This window comes from Alexandromys fortis, unplaced genomic scaffold (genome assembly GCF_014885135.2).
Source record: "Alexandromys fortis isolate MF-2015 unplaced genomic scaffold, M_Fortis_MF-2015_v1.1 scaffold_391, whole genome shotgun sequence".
NCBI lineage: Eukaryota > Metazoa > Chordata > Mammalia > Rodentia > Cricetidae > Alexandromys > Alexandromys fortis.
In genome coordinates this window covers 401,167-424,727 of record NW_026068277.1, presented here as the reverse complement: position 1 = coordinate 424,727, position 23,561 = coordinate 401,167, and the positions used below count along the sequence as shown (strand labels likewise).

At 43.0% G+C, this 23,561-nt stretch overlaps 1 protein-coding gene across 2 annotated transcripts in view; it reads right to left on the bottom strand.

The window, feature by feature from the left end:
- Tmem255a (transmembrane protein 255A) overlaps positions 1–23,284 on the bottom strand; it is a 55,557-nt gene extending 32,273 nt beyond the window's left edge. For both annotated transcript variants that reach the window (XM_050132123.1, XM_050132124.1), the window contains exons 1-4: positions 23,085–23,284; positions 16,244–16,386; positions 5,645–5,707; positions 3,131–3,220 (exon numbers count right to left, since the gene is read on the bottom strand). In XM_050132123.1, the coding sequence (XP_049988080.1) occupies positions 3,131–3,220; positions 5,645–5,707; positions 16,244–16,386; positions 23,085–23,142 (354 nt within the window). In that variant the 5' untranslated portion in view covers positions 23,143–23,284. The remainder of the gene's footprint in view (positions 1–3,130; positions 3,221–5,644; positions 5,708–16,243; positions 16,387–23,084) is intronic.
- Between the last annotated feature and the right edge of the window lie 277 nt (positions 23,285–23,561).

Below are 23,561 nucleotides of genomic sequence, written 5' to 3'. Positions count from 1 at the left end.
TCCAAAACTATCTGATGTCCCCATCTAGCTGTGAATAGAGTAAAAACTATTGGATTATAATCTTCAAATAGATGAGTTGCTCAGCATATAAACTATATTTTAGTAAATACATTTTAAAAACATTTATGAGTGGAAGAAAGAAGAAGAAAAGGAAGCCATTTTAGTTCATGATGCCATCAAAATCTACTCTAGGCTTCTGAGTCGCTAGGCCTATGTTGCCATGGAGACTGTTTCAGAGTGAGTACTGCTTGTCAAATAGGGATAATAATGCCTGCCCTACATATCTCACAGGATTGCTGTAGGTCTCGGAGGAGGTAATAGATGTGAAAACACATTGAAAACCTAATGTATTACATAAAAAACAAGGAATTAGTGTTATTAAGATGGCTCTTATTGAATACAAAATAGCTCGCACACTATGACTGACTGCAACCAATGCTACAAAACATGTATAGATTCAGGGAGTAATATGCAAAGGCCACCTTAATTGCTATGTTAAGGAACATAATTATAACTGTTAATAATTACTGATATATCATTTAGGAATCAAAAGATGGCTGGAACAAAGTGACTTCTCTTAGCTAAAATATTTCAGTCTGGTAGAGGGAATAATATTTATATTCCTGACCCTCAATACAAATCAGAGAAAGGGCATCTCTTTTCTGTACCTTATTTTTTCTCCCTAGACAGATTTTTTCTTAGGCTCTAATTTCAGAGGCTGATTAGGTAGACAGCATTAGCAATAATGAAGCCTTTGATTTTGGCAAATAAGGAGTAGGCTCTTTTGTCTGAAAGAAGAGTCCATAAAGGCACTCCAATTGAAATAATGATGTCCCAGGTCATTCTAACCCAGAACTCGTCACAGCCTTGAAGCTTCTTCAAATGACCTGGACAATTAGCCAATGGCTGACATGCACCAACATGCCATTTGAGCCACAGAAATTTCTGATAAGCTAATTGTGCTCTGATTCAGCTCTTTTAGAAAATATAATTTTCAATAGTCCGGGAAACATTTTCATTTTCAAGCTTAATTCAGCGGGAAAAAAAACTGAGTTTGCTCTGGAGGCTTGGGAAGCGCACTCTTGATGTTGGTCCTTGGACCACATCATGGCTACTTAATGATTTCTTATGTCCAAGTCTCATCTGTTTGCCCAGTCCCCCTTTTCCATTGAAAAGTATTCTTAAAGAATGTTTTTTGACTGTATTGGAATAAAAAAAAATATATTTATGTTGTGTGCCAGACTTTTTTGTCCCAACCTAAAAGATCACCATTTTTCTTATTTGAGAAGAAATAGCAGCATTTTTGTGGAACCCTAAAATTATGATGCCTTCTAGACACTAACTATGCTTACTGGGATTAGTAGGAAAGTTGTTCCTGGGCCAGAAGTCTGGAAAAGGGTGAAACAGAACATGGTAAAAGAAGGACAAGGGCCAGAAGGTGCTATGTAAGTTGTTAGCATGGAAAAGGTATCAGTAGTCTAACCTAGCTTTGAACGCTCCAAACTATAATACTAACCTGCCAGGAATGGTGACCCCACTGGTGAGAACTGTTATTGGTGGTAATCAAGCACTCTGCAATCGGATTTGAAGCCCACCCCATAGGAGCAAATCTATACCTGGTACTGAAAATCTGCTTAAAAGCACATGATGAGGGAAGTCATGGGTCCTGAGGGAGGCCTTGTTTAGCTGAATCAACATTGCACTGACCCAGCTTCTAAAGACATATATTGATACAAGTAGACAATTATCACTCTTGGCCTTAATCACAGGAGCCGTTCTTTCTAGTGAACTGTGATAAACACAGAGACTTACAGTTGCAAAAGGTGTTGAGAATCAGTGACAGTGGAGTGCTCAGCCCTAAACACGACATTTATACCAGTCCCTCCAAGACTCAGGAAAGACTATAGAAGATAGAGCAGAAAGAATGTAGGAGCTGGAAGCTATGGAGAGGGGTTGCAAAATGCCATCTTCGGGGAGAAATGCACATTTTCAACAATTATGGATGACTTTTCTGGGTATGTACAAAAGTGAACCCATTAACAGTCGGGCATGGACACAACAGGGGCCCAGGAATCCCTAACATGTTGCTGAACTATTTCCTACTGTTAAATTCAGTAAAGGGGGGGGTGCCATTGCCTTCAGTTATGTGCCCATTGGTGATTCCACCAAATTGCAATGCATAGTCCCAGTAAAATGGTCACACAGACATCTCTGGACAAATTAAATAAAGTCACAAATGAAATTAAAAAAAAATCACGAATCTGGGAAAAAGACAGGGAGGGGGAGTGGCTGTTGATGGGAGTGGGAGGGGATAAAAAGAGGAGGGATGGGGACAGTAATCAGGATCCATTTCTATACATGCCTGGAATTTGTCAAAGAACTAAGTTTGAAAAGGGGGCGAAGTCCTTTATAAGGAGCTCAACGGGCAGTCCTTAGTCCAGACTCCTCCAGATAAGCAGCACAAATTGAGGGCTCAGGAGTGAGGACGGCCCTTACTGAACGCAAGGCTTCTGCAGAGTGAGAAATATTTGACACCTGGGCCCAAGGACTGAACTCAGGGTAGAGGCTTTAGGTCTAATCGTTCTCCAGACATCCAAGTACATCATTCCATTCCGACCACTGCTATGGAAAAAGCAACGTTTGAGTCTGAGAGAAAGGTAGCTTTGTCCTCACAGTCTGTTCTTTGTGGCCGTTGAAGGCGAGGTTGATTTGGAGACTTTTAGCACTTTCAGGAAGTCATATGGCTTCCTTCTTCTCTATCACTGCCCCCAGGACTAGTTCCAAGCCATCCCTTAACCCCATGCTTTTGTCTTTGCCTTTCCAAATTTCACATGCCAAAAGGCTAGGCCTATTCCTATTGTCACTTAGAAGTCTTTCCTGTGCTTTGGAGTTCAAGACACAATGAACTCCAGGTACCACTACGGCACCTGGGGTGTGTTCTGCCATTTTCTGCCCAGTTTTCTAGATGCTTGCATTGTTCACTGATGTTGTCACCTTGACTACCAGCTACTGAAGACTGAAGAGCTTCCTGCTCCCTTGTACGTGTGTGCCCCTCGAAGCACTCAGTACACATTGACTGGGGGTTTGTAGTGTTGCGCAGTTTCTTAAGTTCAAGGCTAATAATACTCACAATGTGTCTGGCAGCAAAGACCCCGTCCACTATGGCACAACAAAAAGCTGCAATCACGCCAAAGCTGATAAACACGATAGAAGCCACCAGCTGCGGGAGGGAACAAAATCAACATGTCTGTTAGCTTGCTGCTGTTGCTGCTTTTGGAGACTGGTTAATCCCCCAGAGACTGCCAGCCAAAGCAGAACTCTAGTCTGTCACTGATGGGGGATGCTTTTTTTTTTTAAGTCATGCAGGATGAGTGGGCATGGCAGTAGGCAGGGAGGGAGAGAAGGGGCAACTGAAGCAATCTGTTTTAATAAATTTCCAGGGTAAGCCCATCAATTCATTCTGTGAGCACCAAACAAAGAAACTTGCTGCTATCCAGCATGCTATCCAGGAAGGAATTTAACTGCATAGCCCTTCCATCCTCAGATTCAGAAAAATGTTGGACCTTGAACATCATGTAATCCAATCCTATATTTTATTTTATGTGGGAATGGAGGCACAGCAAGGGGAAACAGTGTGTCTAGTGTCGCTACTTAGCCTATGAAAGAACTGGTGCCCAGCAACTCATAGCCCTTTGTTTTTGTACCCCCTAACTCTGCTGCTTGATGACACATTGGACACTTACGATAACAAGAGTGATTCTTGGATCCTGCCTAACTCTACATCACCTTGTACATCACTGAAGAAAGGGGACATTCAATTTACTAACACTTACGTATCAGAGAATTTTTCCAAGGATTGAAGTCTCTGAAATGGATAAATTCTGTGTGGTATATGTTAAAAAAATCTTTCTCTTTTATGAGACGTGGGCTGATGTAGCCCAGACTGGCTCAAATTTATTTTATGGATAAGTCTGGCCTTAAACTTCTAATCCAGCCACCAATGGGCTAGGAAGACAGTCCTAGCTAGAAATTTTCAAATAGCAAAGCCAGATTGGCAAATTCACTAGTCCCGTTAGATAGCAAAAATTTTCCTAAAGTGTGTCTTCTAGTACCAAGACAATGCTTTAACTCGTGGGGGCATCACAATTTCAGAATGTCTCGAAGGACAAAGGGACATGGTACATGAGCCCACAGTCTGCCATGGTGACCCTCTGAGCTACATGGAATCAGCATTTTTCTTTCTTGAGGCTTTTGGGGAGAAAGAGGAGGCAACAACATGGCATCAAGCTAGTCCCCAGGGAGAAGGAAAAAGATCAAAGCCAAGGGTACCCTAGGGTTCACCCACTTCAGCAGGCTGAGAGGAAATACTTATCTCCTTTGGGAGGTGTTCAGAAACCTCTCTCCATAAATCTCACTTCACAGCACTGCAGATGATTGGTAAATAATGGATGAACGATGTCATGAAATTGGCATTATTAGCTATGCTACCATCAGCTCTACAATTAAAACTCCCCCTCCCCCATTACTTTGAATAATTTAAGCCCAAAGTGCAAACGCAACTGGCAAGGGATGAAGTCCAGGTAAAATGGAAGAAGAAACTATTAGAGAAGTCCCCTGGCAGCGATTCCCATATTGCTGGGGGAGACACATGGTTAGAGTTCTATCCCTAGGGCTATTACATCATTTTATTAAGCGTGATGTTAAACAGACCCCACTGCCAAAGTTTGGATGCCACAAAGACTTGTCCACGGGGAGTCTGAGCAGGCCAGTGTCTGAACACTCACCAGGCTTCCTGATTTGTGATTCTATAAAACTGCTGTGCTGGCAATTCTGCATAGCCATTCTACCTCTTGCCGTCAAGGAAGCCTTATCAAAATTCAACCAGGAAAATACATCAGCTTGCCTTTGGGGGATCTCATTAGGATGGCAAACCTCACCTTCTGTTACATGCTGACCCCTCCTCTCAGCTTTATAACTAGGGATGGCAAAGACACAAAGATATTGTAGATAGACCGTAAATTTCATTTGTCTGATCTAGGTCTTAAGCGTGTTTACTTTCTTTATCTTTCTAGTTTGGATCTTGGTTTTGGTTTTGAGACTAGGTCCCAAGGAGCTCATGCTGGCCTCGAACTCAAGAAGTATTCAAAGGTGATCTTGAACCGAGCTCCTGACCCTCCTCTCTCAACATCCTGCGTGTCAGGACTAGAGGCATGCACCACCATGCCCAGCTTACATTTGTTTCCTTAATTGAAGTCCCCTAGACTATAATCTCCTAAAAGGTAAAAACCCTTTGTGAAGATGTTTCCAAATCCTTATGTAACCAAAAGGGAGCTACGAAAGTAACCAAAAATTCAGGGCTGCAGTACTGTGTATCATAGAAACACAGGCATTCTGTGCCAGAACAGCAGCCTGATTGAGCAGCCTGAAGAATTCTTTTGAGAATAAAGGAGAAAGCTTAAAGAGATGGGGCAGGTCAGTCAGGAAACACTGGGCAAGATGCAAACCAGTCCCTACCACCAGCTCACTATGAGACAAGTTCTCTGAAGGCTTAGGGAAAAAGGTGAAGTAACAGTTTCTTTTGTGGCCAAATTTGCTACTAGTCATCCACATAAACATTGAGCTTGTTACAATGGTGAAAACTTACCATCTGCCGCTTGTTCTCAATAAGGTTTGAGCCGATGATTCCAAGGAATGATCCAAAGCCAAGCTGTAAAGCAACATAGCATTTAGAAAGACAATCAACCTACCCACACAGTAATTCTAGTCCCTGGCCATGATTCAGGATAGTGGAAAAGAACTGAGAGTGTAAATGTCAAAGCCACATGTAGCTTCTTACACAAACACACTATGTACGGTGAAAATATATTCTATTATGTGCAGTTTTCTCTTATAGCAATGACTCACACTGAAAAAAAGAAACTCCTGTGCCCCCAAACGAAAGGGAAAGGTCAACTATAGCTTTTTAGAGCCTGCCTGTTTCAATTTTAATATCCATTACCTAGCATATGACTGGTGATTCAGTAAGAGACATATAATGGTAAACAGCATACATTATTGCCTGATCTGTATCTGGTTTTGAAAAGGACCCTGCACTCTGAAGCATGGATTACAGAATAAAGGTTTGCAAAGGCAATTTTTGATGCATCAGGCATACTAATCAAACTCAGGAAGTACTTTAGGAATCAGCAAGCACCTTAACGCATACTAGAAAAAAAATAGAAATAGAAAAGAACCTTTTTTGAAAGCCTATATTTGTGGTTGACCTACTGCAATTTATGTTAGCACTTATTCCCCCTCTTTTTCCATCTCTGCTTCATTTATGGACAGAAAGCATTCATTAAAGGGTGAACAGAAACGGCAGTGTAAAACCCTGAAAAACAATTTCCCCGACTAAGTGGCTGGGATTATGGCTCAGTGTAGAAGATCCCACTGCCCTCTAGGCTCTGCCATTAGTGGATTGAGCCTGCCAGTCTCAGTTGAAAATGATCGCTAACCAATAGCTATTGATGGGTATGGAAATGGAAGAAGTAAAAAGTGGTGGAAATGGACCAATAAATCTTAACACCATTTCTCTTTCGCCTCACTAACAGTCCCACTTTGCACCTGCAGCTGTATCTTGGCTCACAGGGGCATCGGCTTTAATCTAACTCCCAAACTTTGCATCTAGGCTGGGAAATCTAACGAACCCAAGAACTGGTTCTGATGGGACCATGTTGGGGAACTGTTTGCCTCAGGATCCCAAGAATGGAAGAGACTGAAAGGAAGCAAAGATTCCTTCTGCAGGACCAGCAACCATTCTTGGGAAACCAAAGCTGATGTGTGTGAATGATAGCCCACCCCATCCCAGCCTCCTGAGATTAGCCTCCTGCAACAGCTGACATGTGCTTCTCTCCCTCTAGATATTCTTTCAAGTACAGCTACAATGTGTTGCCTCAGAGTATACCGATGTAATCTTGGCCATCGGACTAGCTTGTGTTTGATGCAATCCCAGATCTTCTACTAATGTCTGTGCAATCTAGAACTGACTAATCAGCCTTCCTTGTCTGTAAAACAGAAGGAACCACCGTAATGTTATCTTATAGAACTGTGTAAAGTTAACTCAAACAATACAGTCAAATAACTTTGCATAGCACCTGCTATATAGCTAGTACTGAGAAAATACTGTCTTGTTCTAGTGACTAGAATCATATTTTTAATTTAAAAATGTATTATTGCATGTGGATGGCTATTTTTCCCGTATGCATACCTATGCACCATGTGTGTGCAGTGTCCTCTAGGTCAGAAAAGGTAGAAAGATTTTGACATTACAGGTAGTGGTGAGCTACCATGTGGGTGGACTGGGAATAAATCAAACCCTGGTCTTCTGGAAGAGTGACCAGTACTCTTAACCATGAAGCCATTATGTCCTTAGTATTACATTTTTAAAGACATTTAAGTTTTTAAGAGTTATTATTACATTCATTTATTTACATACATGCACACACTCACACACAGCACACACATGAGTGTCATGGTGTGAGAGTGAAGGTCAGAGGACAACTTAAAAGAGTCAGTTCCTTCCTCCCATCACCTGGGCCCTAGGGACTGAACATGGGTTGTTGGACTTTGTGGTAGGTGCATTTACACGCTGGGACATCTCACTGATGCAAAAGACATTTAACTTTGGAACTGCTCTAAACGTGATTTGACCTGGAAAATTCTGTCACTGCTTTTTTCATTCCATAAACATCTCCATGTTTTGTCTCCTCTCCTCCTAATATGTTTCATAGCTTTATTTTTATGGAGGAATTCGATGAAGTATTATGTTACGCTATGACATTGTGAGCCACTTGTGGAGACTAGAAATCCAGAGCATTACTTCTTACAGGGAAAATACATCCTTTAACCAGACAGTTTCTCAGTCTCCACGGATATTTATAGACTATCTTTTGAACCCAAACAGCAATCTTCCCCTAAGACAGCATGATGGTTAATATTGCCTGTCAATTTGACAGAAGTGAGAATCATGGTGGAAGAGGAAAGCTTACCTCTGTGAGGTTGAAGTCAGCCTGATCTAAACAAATCAGTACCAGGTCAGCCAGAGCAACATAGTGAGACCTTGCCGAACAACAACAACAACAACCACAACAAAACAAAAAAGCCTTATAATCACCATGGAAATACACCTGTGCCGGTGTTTCCAGAGAGATTTGACTGAAGAGGGCAGACCACTCACTTGGAGTGTGAGCAGGACCATTTCATGAACAGGAGCAAGCTAGTAGAGGATGAGCAGGCATCATCACTCTGCTGTCTGCCTCGGAATATAGTGTGACCAGCTGCCTCTCACACCTGCTGCCAGACCTTCCCCTCCACAAACAATTGTGTCTCCTGTAACTAGAAGCTGAAATCAATCCTTCCTTCCTTAAGGTACTATTAGATTTTGTAGATGTATAAATATATATTTCAGTTAAATAGGTATTCTTCAAATCTTTCAGAGACCTTCAAAATATGGCATTTAAAATGTTTAAAAACCTAAGACTTTTCATGACAGTGAGACACATCTGCTCCTTGCAGCACCAAGCTATTTCAAGAAGGTGATGGGCATTGAAGAGGCTTCTTATGGAGTTGGTTAGCCATTTGGGCAAGAAACTGCTCTTGCCTGGACTGCATAACTAGAACTAGGCATGCAGGACCCACAGAGAAATGACTGATGAACTTGACTAAAAGTGAGACGATTCTTTGGAGTTCCTGCTTCATGAAAGACTCTACTAGACATTATGCAGGATACAAAAGAAAGTGACTGGCAAACTGCCAATATAGGCAGAACTGTCTTTGAAATTTCATGATTCATGGAAAAATCTGCTGGATACTATGGGTCTGTAGGCTGAAGATGGATGCCCCAATGGTACAGACAAACTTTGGGTGACTGTCTAGGCAGCGATATGTCTTTGTCAATTCTAGAGTTTTGGAAGTTGCTTACAAAGCACTTCCTGTTAACTTAGGTAAGAATATATCCTTCTGGAGTCTTTGATGGAGTTGAAGAATTTATAGTTATAGATATAGTTTTCCTTAGTTATGATAAAAGATAAAGTAGATATAAATATTATAACTGTAATTCTTGTTTGATAACTGTTTTGTTATATGTAATTTTACTATGTTAAAGTTAAAGCCTTCCTTTTTGTTTAAACAGAAAAGGGGAAATGGTGTAGGAGGTCCTTCTGTCTATGTGTTGCTTTTATTGGTTAATGAATAAAGAACTTCTTTGAGCCTAAGGCAGGAAAGAACAGAACTAGGTGGGAAAAGCTAGGCTGTATGCTGGGAGAAAGAGGGTGGAGTCAGGGAGATGCCATGGAGCCGCCAGCAATAGACATGCTGAAACATTGTTGGTAGGCCATGACCTGACCTTGTGGTTATATACAGATTAATAGAAATGGGATAAATTTAGATGTAAGAGGTATCCAAGAAGAAATTAGAGCTAATGGGCCAAGCAGTGATTTAATTAATGCAGTTTCTGTGTAATTATTTTAGGTCTAAGCTAGCCGGGCAGCTGGGAACCAACAAGCAGCCTCCTCCAACACAGTCCAACCTATCAATTATGTAAAACGCAAGAAAAATTTTATGTCAATTCTATAAAGAGACATCACACCTGACCCCCAAGAGCTCACAGTCTTGTAAGTTAAGGACCACAGGATATATATATATAACCAGGATTCTGTGATCTGAGAGGAATTCACTCCAGATCATAGTCCTGGCTCTGCCACTCATAAACCATGTAACCTTGGCCAGTCCCTGAAACACTTGGTGCTTCAGCTTTCTCTTCTATAAAATGGGCATCATGGAGCCAGTGAGATGACTTAACAGGAAAGGGCCCCTGATGCTAAGCCTGATAGCCTGAGTTCAACCATATGATGGAAAGAGAGAACCAACTTCACCAAATTGTCCTCTGACTCCACACCTGCACTGTGGCATGCCTGCTCATGTTCACCATCCTACCCTCAGCACAAAATTAAAAATTAAATAGATAAATGTGATCTAAACATCTTAAAATGGTAATATCAAAATATTTATGAGACAGTGTTGTTACAAGGATCAAACAAAATGAAGTATGTGGCTGCTAAACAAAAGGTACCCTTAAATTTCCGTAGAAAAGGAGGCATGTTATATGGGTTCAGAAGATGTGTGGAGGTCGGCAGGCAAGGAACTAACATCTATTGAGTGATGAAAGGAATCACTTACCTAGGTTGTAGGTAGATAAACTTTCCCATATTGTTGAAAGACCTTATGTCTAAGAACTTTACATTAAATGTATACATGTGTCCCAGCTTTGACTATAGAAATGATACAGAGTTTAAAAGTGTTACTATCATTCCCATTTGGCAGAAGGGAAAGCAGAAGTCTAGAGAATTATAAGAACCGTATACCACATTCATCTCAAAGCCAGGACTAGCCCTCAGACTATCTAATTAGCAACAGTCACATCTTGAGGCCTTAGAGGTCAGTGGCTACTTGTGGGTTTTGTTGTTGTTTCTAAAACAGGGTCACGCTATGTAACCCTGGCTCTTCTGGAACTCGCAAAGATCTGCCTGCATGCCGGAATTAAAAGCATTTGCTACACATCCAGGTCAGTGTTTATAGAATAGTGACTTTGAAGCAACAGGGTCTTATTCCTTAGGGAAAGTGTTCTGTGCAGGAATAGAATGAGGGAGAGCTCAGGGGGTAAAAATAAAGGAGCCACCGGTCTCCTGAAATGGGCAGCTGCTTCTAATCAAATGCTAGCTCTCAAGGACCAGATGAAGGGGTCAGTGGTTTGTGCATTGGCTAGCTCTTCCAGGGGATCTGAGTTTGCTCCATAGCAACTACATGGTGACTAACAACCACCTGTACCTCAAATCCCAGTGGTTCCAAGGTCCCCTTCTGGCATGGTGCATAGATATACATGGAAGAAACTCCCATGCATATAAAAAAGACACACTTAAAAAAATGGTAATGGTAGCTTTCAACACCTCCAAAAGGCAAGGTACTTTTTGGTTCCTCATCAAGAGCTTCAAGGAATCTGGTAATGTTTAGACCTTTGGACTTCCATAGTTCTTTCCATTAACTGAACAAATAACTGGTTTTCTTTGTTTTGGCTGCTCTCCTCTTATCACATAAAAAATACCAATCACTAGAAATTAGAGTCAGATTGGAAGGTTTTTATGGATTTCTGGCTTGAGGGTATTTTTTTTTATTTTTTAGACAAAGCTTCATTTTGTAATTCAGGTGGCCTTGAACTTGTCATTCCTTTTGCCTCAGGCTCCCAGATGCTGGGATTGCAGGAATGGGCCATCACATCTAGCTGATGGACTCTTTGGCAACTGGACCTTATTACCTGTTCCTTTTCGCATCCACTGCCCCAGACACCCAAGACAGAGGCTCAAATAAATATTAATTGGGCATATACTCTGTGGCATATCTTGTGTTTGATCTATGGTTTGGAGTTGGATGTTGAGGTGGGATGTGATGCCAAGAACAGTGAGATAGGCTCAAGGAATTAATGCTACTATTAGCTAAAACAGTCCATAATTCCTTTCTATAACCCAGAAATTCAAAAATCTCTGGAAACTAAATGAACATTCTGATGCCCAATTCGGTGGTAAAGCTTGATCTTGAACTGATGAGTTTTTTAAAATATAATCTTTACCCTACTTTATATTAAAATTCATATTTTCTGACAGAATTATGAAAGAACTTGATTATATTGCTTTCCAAAGTCCTACTGGAATGCTAAAAGGTATATCACTATAATTTTCTCCAAAATTAAAGTCTAAATCCTGAAGTATACCTTGCTCAAGAAATTGTGGACCTGTATAAACAAAGATAAATGAGGATATTGTCCAATAGAGAACACAAAATAAGATAAGAGTCTTTTCTGGGAAGCAGGAATGAGAGGCTTCAATAGAAGAGAGTTCAAAGATAATAGGTAGCACTGTAAACCTCAGTAGCTTAAGAATGTTCCTGTTATGTAGAATAATAGACAGAATTTACTGGAGACAATAGAGAGAACATTCGGAAAACTATGTAAGTTGCAGTTTGGAGGCAGAAAAGCTCAAATTATAAGCAGGCAATGCTGTGAAAAGCAGAAGCAGCAGGAGGCCAGACTGGGGGCGTCTTCAGAGAGCTCTGCGTGGCGTGCCACCAGGCCAACAAGGAGACAATGGAAGTTAGACACTTGTGGCATTGAACAAGTTTGTTCAACACATCAGGATTTGAATTATATCCTTAAAATGCACTCAGAAAGTTTAGAAATTGTTTTAGAACAATGTCTGTTTAATTTACAGCAATCACAAAACCCAACTCTCCAGGGCTCCTGATTGTTTCCTAAGTACTCAAAATACCATTGGACATCAATGTCCTTACATTTCTTTACAGAGTCCTTATGTGTGCAGGTAAAGAAAGTCATGCGGCTCGGAGAAGGCTTCTACACTATTGAATGTTCCTATTGTCCCTGTCTACTGATATCCCACTGTGACTCAATACGGTTTTCAATCAACTAGCCCTCTCCAGGAAATGGATTGAAGCTCCCATGTTTCTGTGCTGAAAGAAAACACGGGGCCCTACAGGACAATAACCCTGAGACTAGAACGCCAGAAAGGTTTTCCTTGCTGATCAAGGGGCCAACTCCATCTTGTGGGTTGCTTGGGAAACACATTTGCAGACTTCCTTCTGGCAAGAAAAGATTTAGAGGAATGAATGGAGCAACCTTCCTCCATGCCCCAGCCTTTTTCAGCTTGATTCAATAACCAAAGCTCGTGGATTGTTTTTAGGCTTTCAAAATAAAAAAGAATGGAAGGTGCCTCAAACATTGGAGGATAATAAAAAAAATAATAAGCCACTTTGTCTTTATCAGTCCAAATGGTTCAAAACCTGACATTTCAGCCTGTACAGGTTAGCTCATCCTTAAAGAGGCATGTGTGCCTGTGTACCTTAGAAGGACAACATTACATTATAACTCAGGTAGACTAGCTAGCATGCTATTATAATATGGCCTCACTGCGTATTAAACACCTCACTGCATTTGAAATGCCAAAGGTCTTAGTATTTAAGTGAAATGTGTGTCCATTTTCTTGTAATCAGTTATTTTATCCGTAATTTATGTTTTGAACATTCAAATGCTCATGCATTGCTAACACATTTAGTTGGACTTGAGAACAAAATAGTTGAGCTCAGGATAACTTGAAATGTTTTCACTGATCCATACTACTATAATTTATATTCAAAATGACCAATTTGACAGTGCAGAATCTCCAAATACTCTGTCTGGTTTGTACTCTCTCTGGTTTTACTGTTAAGTGTATTTTATCTCTCCATCTGGCCTCTGGGTCCACCTAAATTACATTTCCCTGGGGTGACTAGTAAAATGTATATTTAGTTTGTATTACTTTTTTGGTCAAAGATTAGCTTATGAAAAGAAATCACATTCATAGAGTCCACCAGAATCAAAGTCTCTGGGGATATGGAGGAGAGATCTGCATTTTTCACAGACTCAGCACAAGGTTCATGCTCATACCTGGGTGGGGAAGTCACCGTTTCTTCCTAATAACCCAAACTATTCAATTAGTGAAGCCCTTCGTTCCGGGGCAAATCTGGGTTCTCAGGCATTTACTGCTGCAGAGGTAGGAGTCCTAATTGTATTTGCTATAACACTGTCTGACCTATAAACGTAAATGGATTTTTTGACTGTTCTATCTGCTATCATTTCTGCTTCACTCTGTATAATTAAAACCCATTTTAAAGAAATGATCCGCAAGCATTCAGAGAGCAAATTTGTAAAGTTAAACCAGCGTGGGGGGGGGGGACAGGGATGCAACATTATCTCTGATTAAGTTTACTTTTAGTGAAACCCATACACACATGGCTTGGGGAGGAGGGGAGAAGGGGAAATGCCCCCGCTGCTTCAATTACCAGTGCTAGCTGAACATCAAGTACTTGAATAACAGCAATCACGAGTCCTTATTCCTTTGTTAATGTATTCCAACCTAGCCTCCCACAGTCAGATATTCTACAGAGAAGGTTTGCAGTAACATGAAAAGTACCCTCCCTTTGCCCGCAGCTACTCTGGATCCTGGCTTGAGCATTTGCTCTTCGGTTGGAGAGATTTCACTGATGCAGCAACCTGAAGCACACAAAGTCACAAAGACCCTGTAAATTCCTTTCCAAGCCACCAAAATGCTCTCTCTTTCTTCCCCTCCCCTTTGCTTGCTTTTAAAAATAAAACCCAATTCTGCTGACAGCTGAATTTCTTGCCTCACCACAGGAAGTGGACAGGGTGAGTTCTCGCATCACATGTTTAACAAAGGGCACTGGGTACCAACCGGGGTCTGTGAGACACCTGCCCTAAGCTGGGAGAGCCCTACCTTCCCCCCCCCCAAACTGCAGAACTTCCATTAGCAGCCTTAGGCTTGAAGGAGGTTCAGCTTACGTCAGACCCAACGTCAAGCCCAGTTTTTCAAAAGGCTCTTGAGGAGTGAGAGTCTGGAAGGGAATTGGTGACCTAGGCAACAGGCTCCAAGCTGGTCACTCACAGTGATGGCTTGTTAAAGGCGTCATCCTTAACCTCTTCTCTTCTGAGTGAGAGAGTGAGAAATACAGACTGAGACCTAAAATCTGTCTGATTTCTTTGCTGTTTAAATTTTTGTTTAAAAAAAAAAGAACCATTTTTAACATCTTCCTACTCTCTAGCAATTACAATTCAGGAATCATTTCATTGATATTAAAATAAGATTCAGGGGTCTGGAGAGTCGGCTCAGGGGTTAAGAGCATTGACTGTTCTTCCAGAGGTCTTGAGTTCAATTCCTAGCAACCATGTGGTGGCTCACAACCACCGGTAATAAGATCTGGTGCCCTCTTCTGTCTGCAGGGACACATGCAGGCAGACCATTGTATATATACATAATGAATAAATAAATCTAAAAATAAAATAAAATAAGATTCGATCTCTAGACTGAAGATTTGGGGTTCAATAGTATTATTCATAGATGGGGTTTTTGCTTGTTTTGACAGAGTCTCTTTGTGTTACCAAGCTAGTAAATGAGATTATTTTTATGTAGCAAATTCCACCATTGAGAAAATAGATTGCACACACTGCAGGGGAGGGTAAACAATCCACTGGACTAAGAACTTTGATTCTTATTTACTGTTTATCGGAAGTAAGAAAACAGACGTTATGACAATTTTCCATAAATGGACTGTCACTGGCTTTTCTCTGTCGTTAGGAAGGCCAGATCACGGGTGCCATCCTTTGCAAAGAGGGCAAATTCCAAGTAATGAATTGTTAATGGTAGGCCATTTTATGTATGATAAGATTAGATTAGCAACTTTTAACCAAGTGGGGACTAACAAAATGGACGAGAGATTTGGAAATCCTATTGGGGAATTACAAATTGAAGTTGATCCTAATAACAAATGACCAGTGAAAGATGGCAGAATTGCTATTCTACCTCCTGTACACGTTTTAAAATCAGACACATTGTAAGAGCCATATTTTAAAGAATTTTTTAAAGACCAGTGGCTCTGATGACAACTTAAACATGCCTGATAAGAATCCAGCCAAAAATATTCACAAATAGCTCATGGGCCACTTGAAATATGGGCTTGTAGGTATTCTCTTTGAACTTCACACAACGTACATAACATCCTGTGACATTTTAGTGTTTGTATAAAACGATACTAAAATTGGAGTTTCGTTTTCATCTAAAGTTTGAATTTCCATTTTACATACATTTTGTGAGTGTGTATGTGATTTACAAATGAATAAATATGCCCATATTAAAAATATGTCTTCCACACCCTTTCCTGGTAGGACCACTTTGCAAGTGAATGAGGGCTCTTGGTCAGGAAAAGTGGAGATGTTGGTGTTCTCAGACTCAAGAAAAGATCAGGTGGCCTCTATCACACACAGGAAAACAACTCAAAGGCGAGCACTTAGCTAAAATGGATGCTGCTAAAAAGGACCATGTCTTCAATCAGAAAACCAACGCCCTAGACAATAAAATGACATGTTTAGGATCTCAATCTTAGTTAAGGAAGACACTGGGACTCTTCCAAGTCTCTTTCAGTCCTGTGTTTTTCCTAAGGAGAGTCACCTCTCTATATAGTTACAAAGAAACAGAGGGAAGGAATCAGAGCAAATGCTAAAAACTCAAAGGCAATTGAAAACCAGCCCAGGAGAGTCTTTAATTCTGTAGCCAGCAAACGACAGAGACTGACCTCTGCTCTCTGTACTTACAATAACTCCTGGGTAGTAACCTCCTACAGTCACATTCTGGGTCCTGGTCGTTGCAGCGAGGCCCACCGTGAGAATTAACATGGACACAATAAGCAGAGTCACAGTAACATAGATGGAGTTCCGCTTCCTCCTATTGAAGGCCCCTGTAAGAACCGAGAGACATTGAAATTGCTCAGTTTATCTGAGAAAAGCAGAGAAAATGGACTAGTAAGCTTCTTCTTTCCTTCCCCTGTTGCTAACTGGGGTGTCTCTAGGGAGTGAACTGCATTGAAAGAAGGGAACCTTCCGTTTTGCAGTCGCCGGGCGCCACTTTCCTCATAAAAAACATTGTGCTTCTTTGAAAACAAACAAGAGGAGAAAACTCAGCAGTTATATAACAGCAAAACAATTTTGTGTTTTTGACATTCTATAAAAGATGTGTCGTAGCCACTTAGTGGAGTGTTTTTTAGGGCAGATTATAAAGGCATATGATGAACGACAAGTGTTTGTATGAGGGTTTTAAAGGAAACTATTTTAAAGGCATCAGGTAACGAAGAACAATTTTTTTCTCAGAAGCTAGAGATATGAAATTTAATTTTTAGGGTAAATATCAGAACTGAGCCAGGTACTGGCATTTTATTTTTCATTTATTTCTGACATTTGCTGCCTCATGCATAAACTTAAAAATGGTGTGTTGGCCAGATTTGTCACATAATAAATGTGCTTAATAAAGTAAATGTTTGAAGGCTATTAGCCCACAAAGATTTGTATCAGGGGAGGTAGCTAAGAAGGATTATAACTTATATACACTTACGCTTATGCAAGGCTGACATAAATACAAATGGCCTGAAGCCCATGCTCCTTCCTGCTCAGGGCTTATCACACATTGATAGCACCAACCAATATTTTTTTTTTTCAAAACCAAGCTTATTAAGTCAGATAGAGAAATGGTATCTAGGCTCACTTTTCAATTCAAAATGTTTTTAGGAACCAAGCACTGTGTATGCTAGGAACCAAACCCTGCCTTATACCATGCAGGCATTTCTCTAGCACAAGGAAGGCCTCCTCAATAGGAAATACCGCGGGAGAATTAACCACCTAGGAGCTCTCAGGGAAAAAAAAATAACCAAATTGGCAACACTATTAGGATCCAGCTCTCTTGAAGCCCTAAGGAAGATGGGGCTCTAAGAAGCAGTGGGGTTGTATGATCGGTCTTTAAATTTCCTGAGTGCCCCTGATGAGAACCTTTGGTTTCTGTCGGTTCATAAGACCCGGCATTCTGAGAGGCCTCTCTGCAGCCTCTGCAAATTATGGGGCAGAGAAACTGCCCAGACTGCACTGCTGGGAGGAGAGGGAAGAAAAAGAGGAAGGGAAGGGAGGTGAAAACCCTTTGAGAGAGACCCAGGAGGCTTGTTGGTAGTGAGAGCTAAGAGTGAACAGGAACTAGGGCTGTTCCAGCAGCCTCCTGAAGCTTCCTTTCCATATAGAAGAGTAACGTAAAAATGCCACCCTGGGTCTTACCCAGTGTGCTCTCCACCGAAGGCTCGGAGGGAGGCGGGAGGGGCTGAAGGTCTCCCCTGACATCATCCTTGAAACTAAGGGACGTGACTCATCAGGTACCCAGCTAAGACAATATTATTCTAAGACCTTTTTACATCAAAATGGAGGCGCGGTTTGAGCTGGTACAGGCCCCTAACCTACTGTGAAGCTCCAGTCTCGGAGGCAACGGGGGTTGTAAAGGAGGGCGCTCTGCAGTGAAGTGGAAAGCCAGCCCCCAAGCAGAAAAACCGAAAAGCCCCTAGACACCTGTGACAGCAGGGATCCTTTGTCTGCCGTAGCCATCAGGGATGCAAAGGACAACCTGAATGCTGTTGGTAAACTAATGAACAAAGGCTGGCCGTGTGGACTGCCTGGTTCAGGGAAGGAAACAGTAGGGGGGGGGGAGTGGACAGGATTTATTTCTTTCATCTACCTGCAGGTTCCTTATCCTTCTTGTTGACTTCAGAGCACCCAAGGGAGTCTGTAAACCCGGGTTCCTAATTTTATTTCATGATAGATACTTGGTGAGTCTCCCAGGCTTCCACTGTGGGGCTCTAACATGAATTTACTAATACAACCTCCCATTCCTTTCTTGCTTTCGTGATTGTCATGCACATACGAACTCGAGCCTTTCTCTGCCCTGGAAGACGCAGAGAGCATCTTACACAGGGACTGTGTAACCTTAGAGACTAAATCGGAAGAGCAAGTGTGGCTGGTGTGGTCTAATTTGTTGTCTCGCTGACCGGCTCGTTCCTACCAAACGACCTTTAAGCTCATCCACAGCCCTGGAGTCTTCTTTGCAAATATCACTCCAACTCTTAAAGGCTAGGAGCCAGGTCAGAAAAGTGACTCAGCAAACCACATGGTGTCATTTGGAAATCTTTTTTTTTTCCTTTTGCTTTAGAATCTGAAATGAAATTCCATCTGTTGAAAAACCCAAAGATCCTACCACCCTACAGGGGTTCGACTAAGATTGGTTTGGGATCACACTGCTCAAACAACTCCTAGGGCACTAGATTGACTGCCTAGTCTCTAGTCTGTCAGTCAGTTTTTATTTAACATTCTCAAGACCTTAACTACATAAAATCAAATGATTTTAATTGCACTTGGAGAAGTGACTATTTTTAAGAATTTCTGGGTAAATTCTTTTGAAATGAAGAACCCCCCCCCCATTTACCTGTGGTTTCAATTTGACTTAATAAAGTCCATTTCTACTTTTAGCAAGACAAGCCTTAAGGTACTCGGAAAGAGTGGCCAGAGACCCTAAAAGGCAGGAATTGTATGTACTTATGCCATTGGCTTGCCTGTGTTGTATTTTAGAAGGCGGGAGGACCCTGTTTTTCCTAAGGTACAATTTGGGGCTGGCCTTAGATGTTTCTGGAAATATAGGACCATCTTATTTAGGTTTTGTTTACTAAATTAACCTATAAAGCCGGGTGGTGGGGGCGCACGCCTTTAATCCCAGCACTTGGGAGGCAGAGGCAGGCCAGTCTCTGTGAGCTCAAGGCCAGTCCAGCCCGTTCTATAGAGGGAGTTCCAGGACAGCCAGGGCTGTTACACAGAGAAACCCTGTCTCTAAAAAAATAAAAAATTAGCATATAAAAAGCTCAGATCATGAGCTACTTAAAATAGCCTCAAAGGCTGTAAAGAATGCCTTTTGCTGTGTCAGATACACAATAAATAAGTAGCCAGCAGTTACTAAATAAACAAGTAATGACATCCCACAATTGTTTTCCTCCTAGAGAAAACATCTGGGGAGGGGTTGTGCAAATCAATTTGGTCATGCTCATAAAATTCACTTTTTGAAATAGGGTACACTTTGTGGGCTCCCCAGAATTGAAAGCTTTATGGCTAACTAGTGTCAAAACCACAGAGCCTCACCACCCTGTTTACTTGGTACTTAGTATAGGCAGTTCTGTTTCAAAAACTATTGCAACCAATTAGCAGTGAGAGGCCAAAATCTCCTTATTGGCACTTCCTGCTCCCCCCCCCAGCAGAGCTACTGCAGCCCTTCCTCTCTGCAGTGCCCCACCTTCACCCCAGATACCTGAGGACCAGGATGTAGCTCTAGAGGCACCCACTCATTTGCTGGCCTCCCCCTTCCAGACAGCATCAGATTCTTTCTCCTCTGGTCCCTCTAATCAAGGCCCCTCCCCCTGATCTGTATTTGTATCTGAATCCTCTCTTCATTTGAAGCACGCTTAAAGCTCCTTCCACCAAAAAAATTATCTTAATCAAGCCCCCCACTTTGATCACCCATTAACTCAGTTTCTAATGCCCTAAAGAACTTAGTGAGTATATAAATTGTGACAGCAGGTTTCCTCTACAACTCTGTATGATGGCCACCAGTTCCAGGATTGTGTATCTGACAGGAGCCAAGCTGTGAGTTACTCTAAAATAGGATACTGCCTTATAGGATACTGCCTCTTACACTTGTGCTTTACCTTGTACGTATTGGTTGATCGCCCCCTCCTAAAAGAGGTCATGTGATCTTTATTGAAATGTAGCAGAGATGCTTCGTATCCTGCTCTGTGCACTGAGGTGCTGGTGACAGGGTGCTTTTCAGACTGGAATGTTCGGGTGGATTAGCAGTTGCTTACCTGAGTCAGCTTTTGCCGCAGAGTGGATCTCAGGAAGTCCCCGACTTGAGCATCCCTGGAAACAGGTGGCTGCCCACACATGAACCTTAAGGCCAGTCTCCCAAACATGTACCTAAAGGTGCTGAGATCTACTACCCTCGCCTCTTTAGTAAATTATTCAAGACATGGAGAAATCAAAGATGGCTCGGTAAATTACGAATGTGTTATTGGGGGTGGAGAGAATGCCCTGGTGTAGTATTGGTGCATTAGCGCCTGAGGGCGCTGTTGCCAAAGTGGAGGAGGGGTTTACTGGGAGAAGATGGAGGGGCGCAGCAGCTAAATTACTCTCTTCATAATTCCCAAGTGCCTGCCTCCTTCCCAGCCTTGGACTAACGGCTGATCCCGAGGCAAGCAGCAAAAGTAGTGCAGGCACCTTGGTGCAGGTGTGTGTGTGTGTGTGTGTGTGTGTGTGTGTTCTGTCGTGTGTAGTGTGCTGTGTTGTTACATTTTATTTATTTATTTATTTGTCTATTTGTTTGTTTATTGCAGCTGTGTCTTCCCTGTAAAAGGAATCTTCTCAGAAATGCTGCCCTTTGAGGCAGAAACACAAACCCACCACGTCTCCTTCCGTTGGCAGAAGAAGGTGGCTTTGCCAGAGCTTGGTTAAGTGGGAGTATCCTAGATGCTGATTCAGGCCTGGGCTGTGGGATCAGCGCCAGGGAACTCCAAGGAGACTCCGCTGTCCAAACTGTGGGAACCTAGAGTTATCACTCTACTCAAGAATTTTCTAGTGACTTCGGCCTGTGGATTATTACCAAAACGCGATTCACGGCGATTGTACCTTATCTATGTGAGATCTATGATTCCTTTCCCCGCAGTGGCGAACCTGAGCTGGGCAAACCCACTTAGCTTCTTGTTGCGCAGATCTTTATAGAAATACAAGACTGACTGGGGGCCCCCCGGGAATAAATGAGAGAATTCTCTTCATCTTGTTCTGAAACCCACAGAGCAGTGTCAAGTAGCAAGCCTTTGAACCCTGGGCCTCAGTCCCCGCAGCCACACGGTTCTAGGTGGGGAGGACTGGTTTGCAGGTGGTTGTTGCACGCAGTTAGAAAGGGTGCTGCAGAACCCTCGCCCTCTTGCGTCCAGCTCCCTTTAGCGCTGTGGCTTGATGTCTGCGAGCCTGGGCTATGTTAGCGCCACAGCTGGTCAAGGCAAGGAGTGCGTTTGGTGTTCTGTGTGTCTGTGTATGCGTGGGGTGGGGTGGGGGGCGGGGGGACTGGAGACTCTGGTACTACTGGGCTCTGGATTTGGACCCCAGTCCTTGGTCTCATTTTGTACCCAGTTCCAAATAACTACGACCTTAAAAATGAAAAGCACAAGTCGCATAGTAAACATGCCAAAACACAGGAGATAAGAATATTTTCACCATCCAGGTGATACTACTTTCAGAGGCCCCTTCCTTGAACGAAATTTGTTTGAAGGAAATTTGTTCAAAGGACTGAGTCCTTTGCAGGCAGCAGAGAGCTCACACTGGGCTCAATCTTCTCCCGGCCCCTCCCCTGTGGATGTTCCAGCAAATTCATGGGAGAAGACTGAACGGCAGAAATTCGGGACAGAGGAGTTTTGCAGACTGCGAAGTGTGATAAAAAAAAAAAGGTGAAATGAATTTTGCTAACGTGTATCAAAGACAAATTTTAAGATTAGGTGGAATCATGGCTCAACAATCCCCTCCCGCTTTCTCAGGCTCTGAATTAATTTCTCCTCCCGGCGAAATCACAGGGCTTGGGAAGGTGCCTAACAGCTAAAGGAAACTGTTTTTGTTTTTGTTTTTTAATTCGTTTGTAGCTACCGAATAGCTCCCTCAAAGAGTCACCAAGTTGATGCAAGACGGTAGCAATCCCCTAGTTTTTAAAAAAGGTTGAAAGGTACCCCTCCCCCTTCATTCCTCTGAAGAGGAAAAGCGCGACTTCAGAAGATGCGCGGGCTCTCGCTGGATCTTCTTTTCTTGTGTTCTTTAACCCCCCCCCCCGCATACACACTCACACTCACACACTCACACACATTCTGTGTATCTGGAGCAGAAGAATAAGCATATTCAAGGACTGTTGATCTTTCTGTTGCGTATGTCAGGGCTAGGCTGTCTTCAGTGATTCCTTAGGAATTCCCGTCCCGCCAGCATCCCTCTTTTTCTTCCCCCATCCCCATTCCCCGGGGTTGCAGCCCCCACCCCCGTCTGCGAATTGTAAATTAGCCCCCCCCCACCATTGCAGTTCCGAATTTCAGAATAGCACCTAGAGAGTTGAGGGGATGGTGAAGACCCTGCTTAGTCTAATTTTCATTAGTCGTGATCTCAGAAGTGATGAGGACTTTGCAAAGAAGGAGAGTTGAATCGAAAGCGAAGGCGCAGGTTGAAGGAAGTGTTTTGATGCGCAAACAGCTGGAATTTACCACTGGCTGCAAGTCTGTACACACGCACACAAACACGCACACACTCGCACTCCGGGCTAGGTAGGGCTACTCCGACCCTAGCTTGGCGCCCCAGTCTCAGCGCATCACACTTATCACAGCTGGGCCGCTCCCTTGGGGCTCCTGTCCACCTCCCAGACACTCGAGTTTGAGGACCCCCAGCCCAGCTGCCCTCTCTCTGGCTCTGGGGCAGCCAGAAGCCAGCTGTCCGGAGAACAACGCACTTATCCCTTTGCTATCGCTGCCCTGAGGACAGGACTAGCGGCTAGACTTACCCATGGAATCGGGCAGGGACATGTCGCTGGACCGTTGCTGAGTCAGGGACTGATGCATGGTGAAAGCTGTCCAGTTGCCCCGGTCCCCGAAGCTCCTTCTAGAGCCCCTGACTCAGGGCGCTCCGCAGAGCATCTTACTCTGCCGCCGCCTCTCTCGGTCTTTCAGAGCGCTGAGAGAGACTGACAGCCTCTGGTTGAGAGCTGCAGCCCAAGTGCCGCCTCCCCCTCCCTTCCCCTCCTCTCCCTCCCTCCTCTTCTGCCTCCCTCTGCTCCAAGAGGCAGCAGCATTGGCGTCCTTGCAGCAGCGTGCGCTTGCGCAAGACCCCCCCCTCTTCGGCCTCCCCATCCTAGTTATCCACCTCCCAGCCTCCCAAGCCAGACAGGGAGACGGTTTCGCCCCTTGGGGCCAAAGCTGCGCAGAGAAAAAAGAAGGCTTCAGCCTGGGGCCAACTGGCCTCTGCAGTTTAAAGAGAGGGT